The 21052-nt window shown below is 39.7% G+C and overlaps 1 protein-coding gene and 1 long non-coding RNA gene across 6 annotated transcripts in view; one reads left to right on the forward strand and one right to left on the reverse strand.

Moving 5' to 3' along the window:
• The window catches only part of TSHR (thyroid stimulating hormone receptor), a 64455-nt gene extending 52429 nt beyond the window's left edge, over positions 1-12026 (forward strand). For all 3 annotated transcript variants that reach the window (XM_027672981.1, XM_027672974.1, XM_027672986.1), the window contains 3 exons: positions 451-528; positions 7753-7941; positions 8765-12026. In XM_027672981.1, coding sequence (XP_027528782.1) covers positions 451-528; positions 7753-7941; positions 8765-10172 — 1675 coding nt within the window. In that variant the 3' untranslated portion in view covers positions 10173-12026. The remainder of the gene's footprint in view (positions 1-450; positions 529-7752; positions 7942-8764) is intronic.
• Positions 4599-18194, reverse strand: LOC113962214. 3 transcript variants are annotated; one of them, XR_003532484.1, is made up of 4 exons: positions 18130-18194; positions 16477-16709; positions 7455-7526; positions 4599-4894 (listed from the first exon to the last, which is right to left on the reverse strand). It is a non-coding gene; the product is annotated as an uncharacterized LOC113962214 (long non-coding RNA). The 3 variants fall into 3 exon arrangements; XR_003532483.1 differs by having other exon boundaries at positions 16477-16726; positions 18130-18189; XR_003532482.1 differs by lacking the exon at positions 18130-18194 and having other exon boundaries at positions 16477-17501.
• Between the last annotated feature and the right edge of the window lie 2858 nt (positions 18195-21052).

Below are 21052 nucleotides of genomic sequence, written 5' to 3' on the forward strand. Positions count from 1 at the left end.
GGCCTTTCACTTAAGAGTTGGACTTGATGATGCTTGTGGGTCTCTTTCGACTCAGAATATTCTGCGATTCTGTAACAGGGTAATTCCCCATACCTCATTCTGATAAAATAAATCAAAACTATTTCACCTCAGCATCACACATATGTACCTGAAGATACAGTGTGCATGCATGTGTCCTTATTATGTGTATGACAATGACAAAAAATATATTCAATAAATTAGGAAGTTTATTAATTGAGGAATTTAATTTCTTTTCAAAATGGAAAACCTTTATTTTGTTTCTTGGGTACATAGAAAATGAACTAACTGATTATGCTTAAATATGCTATTGGAGTAGGATGACCCTAATACATATTGCTTTTGTAGACCTGTTCAGGCAAGTAAACTGGAGATCTCCTGTAACCTATGGATAACTATTTCCACATCACTGTGTTTTGTTTCTTTCTGCAGCTATCTGCACAAGAACAAATACCTGGAAGTTATCAATGATGATGCATTTCTGGGAGTGCACAGTGGACCAACTCTACTGTAAGTATAAGAAAATGAAGTAGAGAAATCTTTAAAAATAATACCATTTTAGGCTGCACTTTCTTTCCAACCATTAGGAGCAGAGTAGCAGGGATGGGAATAGCATGTTTACAAAAATAATACCAGTAATAGAAGCTATGCTTTAGGGAACTGATTTATAAAATGCTTGTATCTTACAGTACTGTACCAGGGTAAATTTATGCTGATACTTTTGGTCTGTGTTTGGCCCTGCCACCTGTGAAAGCTTTGCTCTTTCCCTGCCAAGTTATGGGAAAACAAGCACTGATAAACGGGAAAGTTGTCCTTGAAGAGAGCTTCTTGTATAAACTGTTTTAATTGGTCTTCTGTGATTGGTTAATGGCTCGTCAAGGGCATTTGGAGGAGAAAGTGATGATGAAGTGAGGAAGGCTCGCCCCCAGACTCAATTAAGAAAGACCCCCAAAACATACTGTGCGTGCGTGAGGGGATTTCCGAAGTTCTTACGCATGCGCAGAAGAGATGCACTTACATAACCAGGAGGTGGGACTGAGGGCCTCTGGCTGGGCGGTGCTGGCCACACCTGGGAGGTTGTGGTCACTCAGTCAATTGTATAAAAGTAGTTAGTGCTTTCTTAGAGAGGAGTTAACTTCACATCAAGGACAACGTTGCCTTTCGGTGGGGACGCCTGCCAGTTTTGTGAACTTACTGACTTTCCAAGGATGCCGCTTCTGCTATGGGTAATTATAGGCACGCTAGGTCGGTAAGATAACTTTATGGGCAACAGTTGGGTAACTGGGGCTTATTTCTCTCCTCCTTCCTCCCTTTTGGGTTTGTTTTGTTGGCCACCCTCTTGGTAATAAATCTTGGTTTTTGTTAAGCTTTCAACGGTGTCGTGGTTTCAAGCTTCAGTATATCCTCGAACCTCTCCCTAATACAAGTACATACACTGTTCCTACCCATTTTTCTTTTGAAAGATTCTGTACTACAGTCTGTTTTACGACTGTACAATTGTAATATAAAATAAGGACCCTAGTAGCACACAGGTAAAGGAAATTGAGAGATGAAAAAATAATTTTAGACAGAAAAATACTTACTTCTAGTGCTGTCTTTTCTTCTTTCTCATGTAATTTGCTTCCAGTCTGATTTTATAGTTCTCTAAAGAACTTTTCACTAAAATTAGGAATCATAATACAGAATGAAAATAAAAGCTTTAAAGAAGTTAAGAACTTCTTGAAGAATCATGTTCCCTGGCTCAAATCATGTAGTATGTAATGTAGAGCATACGACTGATCACAAGGAGAACTAAAATACTGAAAGAGGGATTTCCTCCTCCACTGCAAAACCAGATGGTGCTGGCAGTGCTCAGTCCATGCAAGAATAACTTTTACTTTCTGCTCTTCAGGAGAATAGCATATTCATGGCAGAATAACAGGGTATTGTTCACAGAAGGATCCTAGCAGCTAGCTATAATAACAAAAGTTGCAGAAGATATTATTTTTGTTCCAGAATCTTTCCAACTCTAGAAAATCAGGCTTGCTACCAGCAACATAGGAAACTACAGCAGAAGTTGTACTGATCATAACCAATTTATGCTAAGAAGAGTTGTGTCTATGCTGTGCAAAATTGCAACAAATCTTTGTGGTAAGGTCATCATCACACCTCTGGTTCTCTCTGTTCCCGATATCTCAAGTCAGATGCATTCCAAGGCCTGTGTGCGAATGGTAGCCTATCTTCTGCTTCAGTCACCTAAATTACATTGTCTTCTGGGGTGAAGAGGAAGATCTGGCTGCAGGCCCACCTTTCAGGACCACATCCTTCCTCAATATCACTCTTTACCACAAGGTCCATCGAAGTTATTAGCAGAGTCTTTGGAAACAGGACGTGAGACCAGTTCTGGGAAATACTAGGTTTTCACTTTACTGGCGTGAGGGGAGAGAGAGTCATATGTCTGAAGCAGATACCTTGAATAATTGGACATTAGAGGGGCAGTCCATAATAATCATAGAATCATTGAATCTTCAAGGTTAAATGAGACCTTTAAGATCATCTAGTCCAACCATCAACCCAGCACTACCACTGTAACCCCCAAACCACTAAACCACATCACCCAGTGTCAGATCCAGATGCCTCTTAGAAACCTCCAGGGATAGTGACTCCATCACCTCCCTGGGCAACCTATTCCAATGCCCTAATAGTGAAAAATGTTTTTCTAATATCTAATCTGAATCTCCCCTCTCTCAGCTTAAGGTCATTTCCTCTAGTCCTCTAACTGCAGGCACGGTAGAAGAGACTGGTCCCCACCTCACCACAACCTCCTTTCATGCAGTTGTAGAGAGTGGTGAGGTCCCCCCAGAGCCTCCTCTCCTTGAGATTAAACAAACCGAACTCCTTCAGCTGTTCCTCATGAGACATGTTTTCTAGACCCTTCACAAGCCTTGTTGCCCTTCTCTGGACATGCTCCAGCACCTCCATGTCTTTTAAAGTGCAGGGCCCAGAACCAAACGTAGTGCTTGGGGTGCAGCCTCACCAATGCTGATTACAGGGGAATGATCACTTCCTTAGTCCTCCTGGCTACACTCTTCTTGATACAGGCCAAGATGCCATTGGCCTTCTTGGCCACCTGGGCACATTGTTGCCTCATATTGAGCCAGCTGTCAACCAGCACCCCCAAGTCCCTTGCTGCTGAACAGTTCTGAAGCCACTCCTCCCTGAGCCTATATCATTGCATGGGGTTGCTGCGACCCAAGTGCAGGACCCGGCACTTTGTCTTATTGAACCTCATGGAGTTGTCCTTAGCCCAGTGATTGAGTTTGTCCAGGTCTTTCTGCAGAACCTTCCTACTCTTGAGCAAATCAACATACCCACCCAACTTGGTGCCACCTGCAAATTTACCAAGGATGTTCTCAATCACCATGTCCAGATCATCAATAAAGATGTTAAACAGGACTGGCCCCAAAATTGAGTCCTGGGGAACACCACTAGTGACTGGCTGCCAACTGGATTTAGTTCCATTCACTACAACTCTCTGGGCCTGGACATTCAGCCAATTCTTTACCTATCAAAGAGTCCACCCATCCAAGCTGCAAGCAGGATGCTGTGGAAGACAGTACCAAAGGCTTTACTGAAATCTAGATAGACTTTTTCTCATCTACTTACTGAGAAAGTAGATGGGTCACTAAGTGGGTCACTTTGTCATAATCAGTCAATCCAACAGCAATTCCATGCCAAGCCACTCCTCTGGGTGACATTTTGTCCATTTCTAAAGTCACTTTCCCAGTGAGCCCTGATGCATCACCAGCTGCTCTGCTTTGGAGCTGCTCAGAAAAATGAAGTTGGGAAGCACCAGTGAAGTCATCCTTACAGACATGCAGGCCAGTTCTTCCTCCCCACTTCACTCACTACTTTCATTGCCCTTCCCTCTACAAAAAACTACATAGGTCAGCAGGGATAACATACATCAAAACCTTCTCACCTCAAGTCTGGCAGCCCTAGATACCAGCTTGTGGGCTGGGTCATCTCACCCAGTGCTTCTCTCCAGAGGTTTGCAAAGGGAGGGAACTAGTCCAGACCTCTTAATTTGGAGCTGCAAAATCCTTGGGATGCAGATGTGTATGAGAAGAATAGGTAAAGGCAGTAACACACAGCACTGTGTCCCTCAGGATACTGTCGAACATAAACATGCCTTTTTGTTTTTTCATATCACTGACTCACCTGAGAGATAAACCTCAGTTGTGTCATGAGTGGTCAGATCCTGAGACAGCAGAGAGATGGTAGTATTTTCTGGCCATGTCTTAAAAGCTATACATTTTGTATAAGAAAAGCACAGTCAAAGCCCTGGTTCAACATCAGAACTGGCCACCTAGGCAGAGTAAAAGAGTGTGTTCAGGAAGCAGAAGGCAACAAATCAAGAGGGAAAGCTGAAAAAGTTCACAAAGGGGCTGTTCAACTTACTGTCTGTGGTGGCTGTTGCTCCTCTTCCTCCCTGCTAGTTGCATCACCTTCATTTCCACTGCTTCTACTTTCAGAAGGGGTCAGGCTACCTACCCCTGAACTAGAATGGCCATGGTCAGAGAACTGTGACAGAGGCTGGGTTGGTCACATGGCAGCCTTTTTTTTATTAGAATTTGGATAATAAGGCATTTTTCTGAATATTGCAGATGGCACCAGAGAAGCCCTTTCTCATTTTGTTCCTGGTCAGAAAGACATTTTTCAGTTGATAGAGCTTTACCTGGATTTCCATTACGATATCACATGGTCACAATAAATACAGTCTCCAAGCAAGGTGCACTCTTCTGTTATATTTGGGGTGTTGTACAGCTCCCAAACATAGCACTGCACATCTTCCCTCTGAGGCTACAGGTGGCACAATGGGTTGAAAAGCTGCTTCCTAGGGACGGCAGAAGACAAAATACTGAGAATCTTAAGTCAAAGGGAGGTGAGCGCTTGCAGCAGCACAGATTTTTGACTCTTTTGACTCCAACTTTGGTTACTGTGGGTATTTAAATGTTGCTATTGTTATGCTAGACACGTGAACAAGTTAAAATGGTGCTAAGAGTTGTGGGTTAATCATATGCGATAGTAACACTGCCAGGTAAGCTCCCTCTGCAAGGGCTAACTTTGAGATGTGTGAGCTACATGAAACCTCTTGGTTTAGGGGCTAGAGATGACTTCCTAGGATATGCATATCTAATTGTAAAGAACTTCCCTCTTATTCTGTGTTTTCAAGTTAGATCTCTCAAATGACTTGAATTTTTTCTAATCTTCTACAATTATTGTGCTATCCTAACTACCACTGATCCTCAATCTCAGGACGTTTTATATTTCAGTCTAAACAGCCAGCTATCCATCTCCTATTCGAATGATATATCTCCACAGCTAATAAGAGTTCTAGTATTACTTACAACTAAAGAGAAATAGTGTCATTACAGAGAGAGGTATTGCTTTTCAAAGGCAGAAAGCAAAAAATGGCATGTAAGCATAGTAAATCAACAGTGATTTAAAAAGCCAGAGTATTTCACATCATGGTACTTTGATATACTAGTCCTAAGCTAAAGATTTTAATACGGTGTCACAGTTTAACCCTGGCCTGAATCTCAGGTCCACACAGCTGCTGACTCACCCCTGCACGCAGCTGGCTTGGGGAGAGAACTGGAAGGGTAAAAGTGAGAAAACTCATGGGTTGAGATAATTACAGTTTAATAATTAAAAAAAAACACATGGACCCCCCACACACACACAAAAAAAACCCTGAAAACACAAACCAGAGGGGGAAGAAAGCAAACCAAACCCAAGAACAACAAGTGATGCAACAAAACCAATTGCTCATCACCAGCCCATCAATGCCCAGTCAGCCCCCAAGCAATGGCAGTCCTGGCAAACTTCCACCCAGTTTTTATTGCTGAGCATGATGTGATAAGGTCTGGAATATCCCTTCATCAGTTGGGGTCAGCTGTCCTGGCTGTGTCCCCTCCCAAAATCTTGTGCACCCTCAGCCTCTTCGCTGGTCAGATGGTGTGAGTAGCAGAAAATGCCTTGGCTCAGTGCAAGCACTGCCCAGTGGTAGCTGAAACATCCCTGTATTATCAACACAATTTGCACTCACAAATCAAAAACATAGCCTCATACTAGCTGCTCTGAAGAAATTTAACTCTATGCCAGCCAAACCCAAAACTGAGTGGAAATCTAATATTTATTGTTGTGTCATGTCAGTGGCCACTAATATCTCCCACAGGAAACAGAAGTGTTCTTGGAATTAGTGCCTTAGTATACACTCTGCACTATACCATCATAATCAATATTAATGAGTCATTTACAGAGAGACCAGAGATTTGTTAACTTGCATAACAGTCTGAGAAGTCTGACCAACACAGCCCATCCATATTCTTTGGGCAGCATAAACAGCTTGGCTTATTATAAGAAATAATTTGTTTAGTCATTTTTGCTTCAGGCACTTAGCTGTTGTTAGCTGGCCATCGGATATTCCTCAAAAAGAAAGTTCTACTTTCAAAACTGTTTTGCCTTGAAAATTAACTCTATGGAAAATTATTGAGAGAATATTGTTTTTTTATTGGAGCAATGAATGGCACTCAGAGTGGGAGCAGTATGCAGAAAAAAAACTAAAAAAAAAAAAAAAGAAAAGAAGGAACATTTATGGATCTCAAAAGAGAAACTCTGTCTTGCCTCCCCTAGCAAGCTGGAAGAACTAATTGTCTGGAGTTCCCTTTATGCACTCTTGAATTGAGATAAGAATTTATGGTTGATGGAACATCTGCCCCACAGATGGTGCTTTTTTCCAATCAGAATTTCAGCAGCAACAGCAACTTAGAGGCTGAAATACAGACCATGGATCCACCCTAATGGGATAATATTCCATTTGACTTAAAAGAAAACCAATGAGAAAGATTTAACTACAAAGAATTGTGCCTGTCTATATCTTTGTTGTGTTAGTTTGGCCATGCTTTCAGATCCCCTAATTAGATGTTTTAGTTAAGTAGATATTGAAAAGTTACGTAATATTTTTTTTTTCAAATTTTCAGTTTACAACAGCAAAAGAAGCAGGGAGTCAGTAATTCTGATTCCTTTGTCACTGATGTCCAGATGTATCCAGCATCTGCATAGATGTATACACAGATTGCTCCCTTTAGAAAACTATTTTAACAGGATAATAACAGTACATTGCTCTTCATCTGAAAATGAAATCTTGGCAAGGATGCAGCAATTCAGCGGACCTGATTTACTAAATGCAATGAGAGCTGCTGCCCAGAGCAAAAGTTCAACAGAGTACAACAAAAATACAATCAGGCTCATTAGTCAATTAGCTTTTACAAAACACACAGTCCAAACTCAAAACATTACAGTCACACAAGATATATATGATTAGTTAATTCTCTACAGAATGCAGAATTGCTCTTTAAAGCATCATTTCCCAATCTAAGAATGGGTCCTACCTCAGGAGATTCTGTTGTTCCTGCCACTGGGCACGAGCAAGTCTTCAAGCAACAGGAGCACTCTGCATTCTGCTAATTAAACAATGCAAATTTGTAGATTTAAAAAAATCTTTCAGTAGAGAATAAAATAATATCTATAGTCTAAGCCCATCTATTATATATTTATTATATATTTTATGCTTTTTTAACTATTGCAATACTCAGAAATAGGTATATGATTAGGCAAAAATTCTCAATGAAAAAATTCTGATCCATTCAGTGAATATTCTGACATTTGTCTTTTTCTTCCTTTACCTAGGGATGTCTCCAGAACAGCTATCTCTAACCTTCCAGCCAAAGGACTGGAAAGCCTAAAAGAACTAATGGCCAAAAATACATGGACTTTAAAGAAATTACCAGCTGTAAAGATATTTCTTCAGATAATGCGAGCTGACCTATCATACCCAAGTCACTGCTGTGCTTTCAAGAGCTGGAAAAAAAAAAGTGGGTGAGTTTCACTGTCATTCTTTTTTTAAGTTTGAAAGTGAAGACGATGTTTTATTTTTAATATAAAATTACATCTATTGCCACTTTTGTTACAATTTTTTCTAGGTATAGATGATGCTCTTTGAAACAGAGATTACAATTGCAAACTGGCAGAAAAAAGAATGTTTTGTAGGAACTTTTCCAGAAGTTCCTCGTCTTGTTGAGTCCAGAATTAAAGCGAAAGAAAAAAGAAAAGGATACAGTACTATAGTAAGACCTGGAGAAGTGTGGGAGGGATTATAGCCTCAAGTCTAATATGTTTTTAAACTGAAAAGCTTTTGACTACTGAAAAATTTTTCACTAGAAATACAGCTGCATCACACGGTGAAGTACAGTGTTCCAAATCACTGCACTGCTAGTTAGCTATAAACAACCTACAGAACAGATATTAAACTGATGGAAGTTCTGGGAGAAACTGATTTGTGAGCAACAGTGAAAAAAGAAATGCTGTGTGTATTATCTAAGTAGTTATAAACAGTAGATAAATGTCTTGTTACCTACTAAGAATGTAGATCCCAAAAGGGAAGAGGAATTATGGATACTAAACAAGTCAAATTACTACCAGAGACAGCTGATAGCAACACAGAAAGTAAAAATATAGTTAAAAAAAAAAGCCCAGAAGTGTTCAAGCTTATTGTACACTATATGTTCTGTTAACAGAAATATATCCAATCACATGTTTATAGCTATGTTTTCATTTGTGATGATTTGAAGTGTTCCCTTTGATTACTGTGCTCCAGTCAGACGGTAAATGCCAGAAATTATTTTCCCTGCTACTCTTTCAGGATCCTGGAGTACCTGACTTGTAACCAGAGCGGCAGCCACAGCTTTCATAAGAGATCAGTCAAAACTCTCAGAGGTCCCTTTTACAAAGATTACGCAGAAGAATACACAGATCACACCGATGCTGTGTATGACACAAACACCAAGTTCACGAATTTTCACGAAAATTCCCATTATTACATTTTCTTGGAAGAACATGGAGAAGGAAATCTTGGCTTTGGCAAAGAGCTCAAAAACCCTCAAACGGAAGATGTCCAGACCTTTGACAGTCATTATGACTATCCTGTCTGTGGAGGCAATGAAGATGTAATGTGCACACCAGAGCCTGATGAGTTTAATCCCTGTGAGGATATAATGGGATATCAATTTCTGAGGATTGTGGTGTGGTTTGTGAACCTGCTTGCCATCCTAGGTAATATTTTTGTCCTTTTCATCCTTCTCACCAGCCATTATAAACTGACTGTACCACGCTTTTTGATGTGTAACTTGGCCTTCGCTGACTTTTGCATGGGGTTATATCTCCTTCTGATCGCCTCAGTAGATCTCTACACCAGGTCAGAGTACTATAACCATGCCATAGAGTGGCAGACTGGGCCCGGTTGCAACACAGCTGGCTTTTTCACAGTCTTTGCTAGTGAACTGTCTGTGTACACACTGACTGTGATCACCCTGGAGCGCTGGTACGCCATCACATTTGCCATGCGCCCAGATCGGAAGATTCACCTCCGGCACGCCTTGGTTATCATGCTGGGAGGGTGGTTCTCATGCATTCTGCTTGCCTTATTACCACTGCTTGGGGTCAGTAGCTACAGCAAAGTCAGCATCTGCTTGCCTATGGACACTGAAACACCAGTGGCTGAAGCCTATGTTGTCTTTGTTTTAATATGTAACATTATTGCTTTTGTCATCATTTGTGCCTGCTACATAAAAATCTATGTAACTGTGCGAAACCCTCAGTACAAGTCAGGGGACAAAGACACCAAAATTGCCAAGCGGATGGCTGTGTTGATTTTCACAGACTTTCTGTGCATGGCTCCCATCTCTTTCCATGCTTTATCTGCCATTATGAACAAACCGTTGATAACTGTCACCAATTCCAAGATTTTGCTGGTACTTTTCTATCCCCTCAATTCTTGTGCCAACCCCTTTCTTTATGCAATTTTCACCAAAGCTTTTCGTAGAGATGTGTTTATCCTGCTAAGCAAGTTTGGTATATGTGAGCATCAGGCTCAAATCTACAGAGGTCAGACAATCTCAGTCAAAAACAGCAGTGGGTCATATGGGCAGAGAATCAGCCGAGGGATAGGTCAGATTCTCACAAGCATTCAAGACCCAGTCAATGATTACCTTCCTGCTGTAACAGTGCAGAACCAAGTTCTCATGGAAGAATGCAAACAGACTGAGCTATAACATCTTAAAGTATCACAGCCAAAATCTGGTCAAGCGGTGATTGTGCATACAGTGAATCAAGTGAGAAGATAACATTCTCCATATCTTTTTTCCATAGAATACCCCTTGCTATGTCTGAAAGTACCTTCAGAGTGGTCTTCTTCTGGACAAGCCACTCATTTGAATCTCTTGTCTCACACTTTTATCAGTGCAGGTCAAAAGTTGCTGTTCTGATGATAATTCTCAAAGTAGATGTGAATACTTTTTCTAACTAGGAAAATTTATATATAAAAACTAAACAAATCTAAAGTATACGCTAATCTAAAAAAAATTAAGGTAGCAGGAAAATAACAATACGACTTGGAGGTACTTACATGACTAAAAAAAGGACAAAGTTTTATAATTAAAATGAGATTAAAAAAAAAGTTGAAGTTCTCAAATGCCTATGTATCAAAAGGTTCAGTTTGTTTTCTAATAGCAAATTTCTAAAACTTTCACTAGGCCTAAAATGGAACAGATTTCTTCTGCTTCTGTCATCCTGACCTAAAACAAATCTAGCCTTTTGTTTGCCATTCTTGGTTTAGTTGGGTGAGGTGGAAAAAGAAGCTTCTTCATACGGCTATGTAGTGGTATATTTGTTTTGAAGATCATGCTACCCAGTCAAGTTAATAATGTTTGTATTTTTATTTTTTGATTACTCATCCAGTTTTTACCATACTCCAGTGCTGTTTAATCTGAGCATGTTTATTGCTCTGAACACCCTGTAACTCCAGCTTTCTCACCACTACTGCTATCCCTGCTTACCTCTCTCTTACAGGGCTAGAATGGCTTTCCCTTTAGCACTTGAACTGCCTCAAATCTGCACTTAGACCACAGGAGTGGATCACCCCTTTAGGTTACTTCACTCCATACAGTTGTTGAACTGAAGGCTGACCTCCAGCTCCTCCAACATGTTTTAAGAACATCTATCTTGTAGTGAGATCTGTTATCTGACTTCTCTAATGTCTGCAGTACAACTACACAAATCACATGGTTTGCTTCTGGTTGGCCACAGCCTGTCTGTAGCTTGGGCACATACTTTCCACACTGTGCTTAAGGAAATCCAAGCTCAGATACAAGGAATAACTCATTTGCTCTGGTCTTTTGCTCCGGTGAAGCACTAAAGCGTCCTTCTGCCATACCTGCTGCTAAATGGGGCCAGATCAAGATAAAGCTTGGCTGTGCTCAGTTCATTCATACACCACAAACAAATTAACTGGGGCCTGCCTCTCTACACCTCCTGCAGACATCAGGACTCAGGGTAGGAGCAGCTCTGCCCAGCTGGCTTGTTAACACTTGTGTGTCCTGAGTGCCAGCAGGATCAGATCTGTTCACAGTCAACCGTACAGACTAGCTCTGTAGACTGCTACCAAGATTACCATTGGTCATTTCACTCAGCTATCTGAAAGCCTTGCCATAAGAATGGAGAACACTGCATGAATATTTGCCTTCAGGTAGGTATTGTAAAATTAATTTTTGAACATCTATACTGGTTTTAATGGAATTATGGTCTTTGAGAAACTATAATTAAAGTGAATAGACAATTGTCAGATCTTTTATAATGTGAGCTAGTAGTATCCGAAAAAACACAATGGTCTAGCCCTTCAAACTGCTAGCTCCTACAGCTGGAAACTGAATGATTGCAAATGCCATGCACATGCTCTAATTCAAACTCAATTTGATTTCTTATTTCTGATTATAAACGAAAGCTGCCTCAGTGAGCAGAAACAAGGGCCTAGATTGACCAATTCCATGTGATGGTCTTATAGAAAATAATTAATCCATCACTGTTAATGCAACAAAAAAAAATCTACAATATTGCATTATAGATTAATTTAGCTGCTTGTTCTGGGCGAGGAGCACACTTCCATTTTTTTGTTCATTCTCAGTAAACTTTGAAACCAACAATGATTTATGACCTTCCCTTCTGTAATCTGGACTCAACCAGTATTAAATCAGAAACAGAAACATAGCTGCTTAAGTGTGCAGATCAGCAAAGTTCCCTATTTTTAAACAGCTGCATCTGTGATGCTCTGGCTGTGCTGAAGAGTCCCATAGCAGTACTATGTTGAAATGCAACCCCATCCCCAGGTTCTGCCACCCTTCTGATACTGGAATAACCATTAAAGGGAGAAAAAGTTTCCTGAGCGCCTTTAGTATCTCAGCAGCAGCTAAGACAATCAAGTTCTAATGGACATTTATGCTACAGACTTCGCAGATACCAGTGTACCAGCAGAAAAGAACATCCAAGCTTGAATCATATTCTTTTTCAGAGAGGAAAGACTAAATCAACATTTACATTAAAAACGCTTTTAAAAGTAACACAGATCATTTATTTCAAACCTCTTTTTACATTAAACCAGAATATTTGTTCCATGGAAATTAGTAGGACATTGGAATGATGTGGTATGTTGGACTGACACAGGTTGCTTTTGAATTAATACAGCTTTTTGCTGTTACTAATAGAGGACAGCTATATTTACACATTATTGAGCTTTTCTAGCTCTCATGATTGCATATATATTATTGCCTACTAAAAGAATTACGCGATGTTGTCTTTATCAATGAAGTTTAATATTTCCAGTTTGTCTTCCTTATTCTTCCTTGTGTTTAACTTCGTGAAAAATATTTTAAAAGCTATTGGAAAGGTCCAGGCAATAGACTTTAAATAATTCATTTGTCAGACCTTTTCTTGTAAATGTTTGTATCCTACAGATATTCTCTTCCATTTCTGCCCTGATCAATCCCTTCAGCCATTTTTGGTTTTGCGCACACCTTTATGTAATACTTGCTATTTTAAATCTGTCTCAGTAAGATGTATTATTTCTGGCATTTGGTAAGTATTTTCTCTAGAATACTTTAGAAATAATGCAGAGCATTGGAATAAAATGTTTTGTTCAAAATTGGAAGAGGCTCAGCAAGTTTTTTCTGAAGGTTTTAAAATATTTTTTCTATGGAAGAAGTTAATACTATTTCTTTTGCACTTAACTTCATTGTTCTCCTTGGTTGACCTACAGCCAAAAAGATTGACCGCACAACACACTGTCTGACATAGGTTTGGGTTTTTTCCCTTCCATCTTTAGCTGTGAGAGGGATTTCCTAAATGGTCATCTCAGACAGTTCAGCAGGGATAGAAAGGAACGGTAGTAGTACTGCTGAGCTCTGGGATTCCAAAAACATAATTAATTACATCCAGGACAGTCAGAAGAATCACCTAACAGCCATGAGGTCCTCTTCAAAAAACTAAATCTGGAATCTAATCTTTTCATTCTCCTTTAAACTTAATGTCTATGGTCTGCCACAGGGACTAAGGATTGAATACTTCATGAAAAAACACTTACATACAACGAACATTGTGTGGTGGACTCTATTGCAGGAATTCTCAGAATAACGAACCGAATCTGGCCATATGCAACATGAAATAAGATCCCTCCCTCCCGCTAGGTCTTCCCTCAGAGCAAATATCCCTAGCACCATATTTGTCAAAATTTATGCTGCCAAATTTTATGTTCCATAATTCTTATCAGTAGAGAATTACTATCTCTGCTATATGGATCCTTGCATTATCGAAAAAAAACCCCAACAACTCCCAAACATGTGAGGGACAACTTCCACTGCTGAAAACTGTCAACGTGATCAAATATTGGCTATCTTCATGTACTCCCCCTGTCCCAAAAATGACACCTGACTTTCACTATCTGTGCACCTTGCCAATTACACCTGTAATTGTGCTTCCTGCTACATGAAGCAAGGAAAGCTTTTTCTCAGTTGCAGATGCCAATTGCCATCAGTTAGTGCAATTTAGCTTATAGGCTACAATAAAATCCAATGGGCCAACAAGTGACAAGGAGTAATTAGTTCCAGGCGGCCTAGGAAGTTCAGTATGTGCATAAGGGACCTCGAAAAAGGACTGAACAGTAAGATAACAAAGATTGCTATAATATCGAGATATTCAGAGGAATAAAAAAACAGATGGCTATGAAGAACTGTAGGAAGACTTCTTAAGACTGAATTAAGAGGAATTCAATGTAGATAAAGTGATACATTTGATTAAAAAAATACAAATTGATATCTTAAATTACATGTTCTGAGCTGACAACCCCAATTCAGGGACAGGATCTTAGGAGTACAGTAGAAAAGTTCATGAAAATACCATCTTACGCTTCCTGAAGAAGCAAATCAAATTATACTATTGGGAAAAGAGTAGAACAATAGAAAACTAATATAATGGAACTAGAAAAGTTTTAGATTAGGGTAGTAAGAAAAATGAAAGGATTGGAATTACAGCTAAGGAATCACTAAGTAAAGTAAGAGCCCTCAGACTAGACGGGAAACGATAAAGCTCAGTGAAGTCAGGAGTAGCATCTGAGTTGCTGAACTTCCTCTCAAAGGTTCCTGTGGGTCATAACATTTACATGGGTTTACAGAGAAACTGAAAATTCATGGAAGAGAAAACTGAGGAAACATACTAAACCTCCAAACCGTAAGACTGGGGATGCTCCTGAACTGCAAATATTTGGCAAATGGGAGGCAGTACTTGGGGAGTGTATCACGTGTGCTTGCTTACTGTTTTATTCTTGGCCAACCACACACCATTAGCAGCTATCAGAGTCAGGATTCTGGCACAGAAGGATCTTTGGTCTGCTCCACAGCAGCCACTTTTCTTATGTTCAACCAGTTCCCCTATTCAGACTGCAAAGGCAGCTTCAATTTCATCTTCCTTCAGTAGGCCCGACTTCAGAGCCCAAGTAAAAAAATCCAGCTGAGTGAAAAACAGCATACTCCCTATTCACAGTGCTGCCTCAATGGATTTGACCTCATAGCTCAAGTGCTTTCACATGAGGGCAGAGGCTTCTCTCAGAACTCTGCACAGAAATGGGAAGAGACAATAACACCAATCTTTGGGGCTTCAGATGGCTCTGAGATTTCAGACTGGAGGACAGAAAATCCTGTTTCAGGGTGGCAGAGAATGTCATTATTTTCTCTACACAAAGTTCTATGATTCTATTTGCTTGATGTGGTGGTAATACACTACTGAAGATTTCTTCATTCTCAAACACTATAGAAAAAAGCTGTAAAGTTGAGCTGGAGCCCTAGTTATAAAGACTTGGAACATTCTCTGACCTTTGCTAGCCAGATGTGGGGTTTTTTTATTGAGTAGGTATCGGTTCTAGATGACACCATCTGCAACAGGTCAGCTCTAGTCAAAGTACAGCACACCATGGATTTTGAAAATAGCACAGGCAATCAAAGTTTCACATCACTACCATAACATTTTGGTTTATTAACATAAATGAGATGCACTTCTGTTTCTTTTCTTATGGAATAATTAAAGTATTAATGCTCATAGCATAGTCTTTGGAAAACCTGTACCAAAAAAATATCCTTCAAAAGTGAAGCTTGATTTGAGCAGAAGCCCTATGCTTGTGTATGAAAATAAACCAAACCCTCCCTTCCAGGTTTTTGAGCAGGCTGATGAGGAATAGCAATACAATCTGTATTGTTTTTCTAACAGATGCCAGGTGTCTGCAGTCTAAAATCACTCAGTAATCAAACGGTTTCTGGGTTGCTGTTAAAATTGGACAGAGCGAGGCACAAAATTAGTTGGATATCATGCCTTTCCATTATGCACTCTCCTCCTCCTTGGTAGGGATTCTGAAAATATATGACATTACAGTGCATTTAGATGTAGGCTTTGTGGGCTAAGGCACAAGCTGTTGAAGGGCCATCATTATGCCCCGGAACAGAAGATAGTTAAGAGGTCTTAGTGATGCACACCAAGAGATTCTGAGAGCAGCGTCAACCTAGAATTCACACTGATTAACACATCTGCATAAAGCTGAAACACTTCTCATCTGTTTAGGCCCTTCCATCTGACCTGACTTATTTTTGTGTGACTGGAAATCACAACGTGAAAGTGAACAAATGAAGGCTCTATGAGGTCAATACACAGTATTTCATCAGCAGAACCATCAGTTTTAACTTCCTGTCCCATCCCACACCTGCCTCCCCTCTCCCCCGATGTACACACATTGGTATGGATTTCCACAATACCTCAAATCAATCACCAAGTTCTCAGCTTAGAACGGATACCAATCCTGTGGAGTTTTGTAACTGCCTATCCTTATTTTCCACCCTGAAAATATTGGATAACTATTCCAAAACATGGAAAAGTCTTATCAACTGTAGCACAGCACTTGGACCTCATTGGGGCCATCCTGAACTTACTCCTTTCAAGAGCTTAACTTTTGTAGGATTAATATAATCAACTGGAATCTTACCCTACCTTTTTGGGGAGGACTTCTCTGTGCCATCCAGATTATATGCAATGACAGGGCTTGTCTGCGTGGCCATCTGACATCATATCCTTACTGCTGCATACCTTCAACAGTTCTGCTGAAGCTTGTGAAGCTTTGTTAACGAGTTCGAGGAGAAGGAGCACATTAATTTTTGGTTCTCAGCTATTCAAAATGCAGCTGTGATGAGGAGTCTCCTTTGGGTTCTCTATTTTTCTTCTCTCTTTTAAGGAATGAAATCTGTTGTGAACACCAACTTCATTAACAACCCATATCTAAGAGCTCTCTAAACAGTCATTACAAAGTGATTGAAATTGTTGGATTGTTACTTGCATATATACTGTGATATTTTTATAAGACCTGCTTTGCTGCCAAGAAGAGACTCCCTGCTTCAAACACTGAGACTGATAACTGGCTGGACTGCCAAACCTGTGCTGGTTTCAGCTGAAATTACAGTGGTTTTTCTTTGAAAAGTGAAGAAAAGTTACAGTACTCCATGTCTTCTGTGAAGTCAAAGCTGCAACAAATCAAACCTAAGTAGTAATACGAGTTTTGACAAAAAACTTCTCACTGCAAATTCTGAGGTGTTATCTGGATGTTTCTTTTCTCCCTGGCTTGCTGCTGACACAAACTCAATAGCACTGAAATACAAAGCAGCACCAAGGCTGTATTTGTGCTGCATGTACAATGTTGCTTTCGGTTTGACTGTAGTAAGAATTCCCTAAATCATGTGTGGATTACTGCTGCTGCCTAGAGGGAGCTGTGGAAACAACAGATCAATTCTTTTTTAGCCAGCTACAGATTTCCAATTAACCCCTGCAATGATATGTCAGTATAAAGCAGCAATAAGTATATTTTAATTTAAAACCAATTAGGAGGATTGTTGATACACTGTTACATGCACTTTCCCATGAAAGTTCAGGGGGAAAAAAAAAAAGGTTGTGTTTTTTTTTTTTTTATTTCATACATACACTTCTTTTTTTGACAAGAAAGAACATTTGCAGTCTCTCCTTGATTTTTTAGGCTTGATTTAGGCTAAGTGGCAACACAGCAACCTCAGGGAGAAAGTTGTTTCAGGATATGAAAACCATTCAGGACAGAAAACGAGAGCTAAAACATACTCTAAATAAAGGTTAACAGCAATTTGATCTGCTAAAATTAAGAACTGCTCCCCTTTTCCTCTGCCCCTTCCCAAAACCAACTTAAGTGATACATGCAGAAGTGTCTGTGATGTGAATGTACTTCTCCTTTACCTAACTCATTTTTAACACCAGTACCATCATTACACTTATCAAGCCATTTGTCAACTCTCTAAACATACACAAAATTTCATTAATGCCACTTTACTGTTTTAAGACTGAAGCTACTTATGAAAAACAAACAGACAAATCCAGCCTACAAAAACCAGTATGTCAAAAATATTACTCCCAGCACTAATGCCTTTTCTTTGTTAAAAGCTCGAACAAGGTGAGCTCAGGAGGAAAGAGCTTCCATTCTGCAACAATTTGAATTTTCTGAAACAAAAGGCAACCCTGTGCCAAAACAAAACCTAGAAACAGTATTTCTACAAGGTGAATTTCGCAATAAATCCTTTTTAAAAATGCTGCACTTCCCAGAATGCTACGTTTTCCAGAATACATTACCTGTTGGAACCAGACAGCCCACCTCCAGTCAGCCAGTCCTTCCTCTGAGGGAAAAGGTACAGCAGGACACATGAGGAGCCCTATCTGCAAGGACTGGCAGGAGGATTCCTAGGAGAAATTGGAAAAATCAGGCAGCCAGGAGCCTTGGTAGATAAGACTGTCTTCCTTATTTTGCTAGTCAAAATGGTTTTCTCCATCACCAGCAAGACAGGGTTTTTCTTAACCTTGGCACTAAATCCTGACAGCTCTGGCACTTGCAAAGCAGCATCCCAGCTCTCTTGGGACTCAAACGTTGTCCTCTGTTCAGACACTTAGAAGAATTTTTCCGCAGCGCAGTTCTCCTTCATTTGATTCCTCTAGCGAAGGAAAAGCATTTCTACCTTGACAGAAGCACATGTCCACACGTAACATTTTTTGCTGTTACAAGATTTTTTTTAAATTATTTTTACAGTTCAATGGTAGTCTTTGTTTTGGATTTGCTACTGAAATATAATTATCCAAATTAAACACCATGTTTTCAGTTCAGTAACTTTTTATTTCCAAAACGGAATTAAAAATGGAAACAAAGCTAGATACATAGTTATCATTAAAAAGGCATTTTAAAATAGCAGTTCACCAATATCCATCTTCAGAGAGCAGTTTTTGACCTATGGGGTAAATGGGTAACTCAGTATCCTTTGTAATGTAAAGCACTATTTAATTTATTTTCTCTCCATATTCCTTATTTCAGATAACCTTCTTTCAGGTCATGTAAGGGCATCCACATTTATACTCTCAGAAGATGCAAGTGCACAGGCACTACACAAAAAAATAATTTGGAAAGATTTCACTCCAAAGAAAAACATATAAAAAATTATTTTCTGAATGTTATATATCCACACTGAAGGTTAAATGTGGTTCAACTGCAGTTCATCTGACTGTACTACAGATGTCATTACATCTAAAAGGATTAGAGTTTAGCATAATCCCATTAGTGGTAAAAACAGTCGGAAAAAAGACTGCTGGAATCTGCTCTAAAAACAAAGGGCAAGTCTTAGAGTATTTCACAAACAAAAGTCTGGGTTAGAAAAAAACCCCACAAACTCAAAAGCTGATACAGTTGAAGACAAATTGTAAGGAATGATGTGTAGTTGAAACTAAATGGGGATATACTGAAAGCTATGCTAATATCCCAAGATTCTTATCCTCTCATACCTCCGCAATGGCAAGAAACAAGCTGTAAAAAAAAAAATCAGACAGAAAAAAAATTCATGTATTTTTAAATATACTTGAATTTGAAAAAAAAAATAATCCTTGAAATACTTTATTCCAATACAGCTGGGAGAGTGCAATTAACATTTAGTTATAACATTCTCATCTTTCCTTACAGGAATTAAATCCAGCTTTTTTTATGTGTTTTAACTTGAGTATGCTACTAATTTGCCATCATTCTGTTTTGCCTCCTCTTTTCAGGGTCCTTTTGAAAACATTTTGGCCAATTCAACAGGCCATTCTTCTGACCTGTTTTTCTTACATAGTATGCAAGCTCAGAGAGTGATGATCTCTTTTGATAAAACATCATCAATTCTGATATTTATCCAGAATCAACTTCAAATCCTTTTCAAGTAAGGCAAACATTATGGAAAAAGCAATATTGTGTTTTTTCAAACTTGCCCAAGTGTTGGAGGGGAAAGAGGAGTATTAAAGTGGGGAGAGAAAGAAAGAACCCTTGAGTACCAGGGAAAAAACCCAAACCAAGACACATCACTCCTTATGAATCTTCGTTTGCTATACCTTGACACCACTACAGCTAAAAGATTATGTCAAAATCCCACATTACAAAATACAACCACCATAGAGGCAGTATAGCTTATAGCTTACTTTCTTTCTAATTATATTAGAATTTCAAGTTCAAAACTTAGGTTTAAAAATAAATCACAAGTCATGTTTCAAGGTACTGCTTTTAGACAAGAACTAAAAATATGTCAGCTGCTTATGCTAGAAAGCAATTCTGTCAGATTAGATTAATTGATGAAGACGAAACCTTTTTGATCAGCCAGCTATCATTCAAGAACTCTGCATTTTACTTCTTGATATTGTTTTGCATTTCCACTTACAGGACTGACACTGAGATGTCACACAGAATCACAGAATTGTTAGGGTTGGAAGGGACTTCTGGAGATCATCCAGTCCAACCTCCCAGCCAAGGCAGGATCACCTGGAACAGGCGACACAGGAATGTCACAGGTGGGTTTTGAATGTCCCCAGAGAGAGAGATTCCATAACCTCCCTGGGCAGCCTCTTCCAGTCCTCTGACACTCTCAGTGTAAAGAAGCTCTTTCCTCATGTTGAGGTGGAACTTCTTGTGGTTTAGTTTATGCCCATTACTCCTTGTTCCTGTCACTGGGCACCACCTAGAAGAGTCTGGCACCATCCTCCTGGCACCAGCTTTTGAGATATTTGTATGCATTAATGCGACACCTTTCTCCGTTTTCTCCTGTCTGGACTGAACAGGTCCCGCTCCCTCAGTCTCTTCTCAAAAGAGAGATGATCCAGATGCCGAATCATCTTTGTGGCCTCCACTGGATCCTCTCCAGTAGCTCTTTGTCTGTCGTGAACTGTGGTGACCAGAATTGAACACAATACTACAGATGTGGCCTCACTAGGGCCACGCAGAAGGGGAGGATCACATCCCTGGACCTGCTGACCACACTCTTCCCGATGCACTCCGGGATACCATTGGCCCTAACACCACGTTGTTCAATCAATCTTGTCTCAATGCCTAAGCCTCAAGTTACCACAGGGAGAAAACACTGAAACAAATATACAAGTCTGGCCTCAAGATTAAACTGTGAATTTTTTTCTATAACATTGTGATGACATTAAATGGAAAGTCTGCAAGGTAAACCTCAAGAAGCAGGTGACAGTGAAATTACCTGCATGA

This window comes from Neopelma chrysocephalum, unplaced genomic scaffold (genome assembly GCF_003984885.1).
Source record: "Neopelma chrysocephalum unplaced genomic scaffold, ASM398488v2 Primary Assembly neopelma1_24, whole genome shotgun sequence".
In the NCBI taxonomy this organism is placed as follows: Eukaryota; Metazoa; Chordata; class Aves; order Passeriformes; family Pipridae; genus Neopelma; species Neopelma chrysocephalum.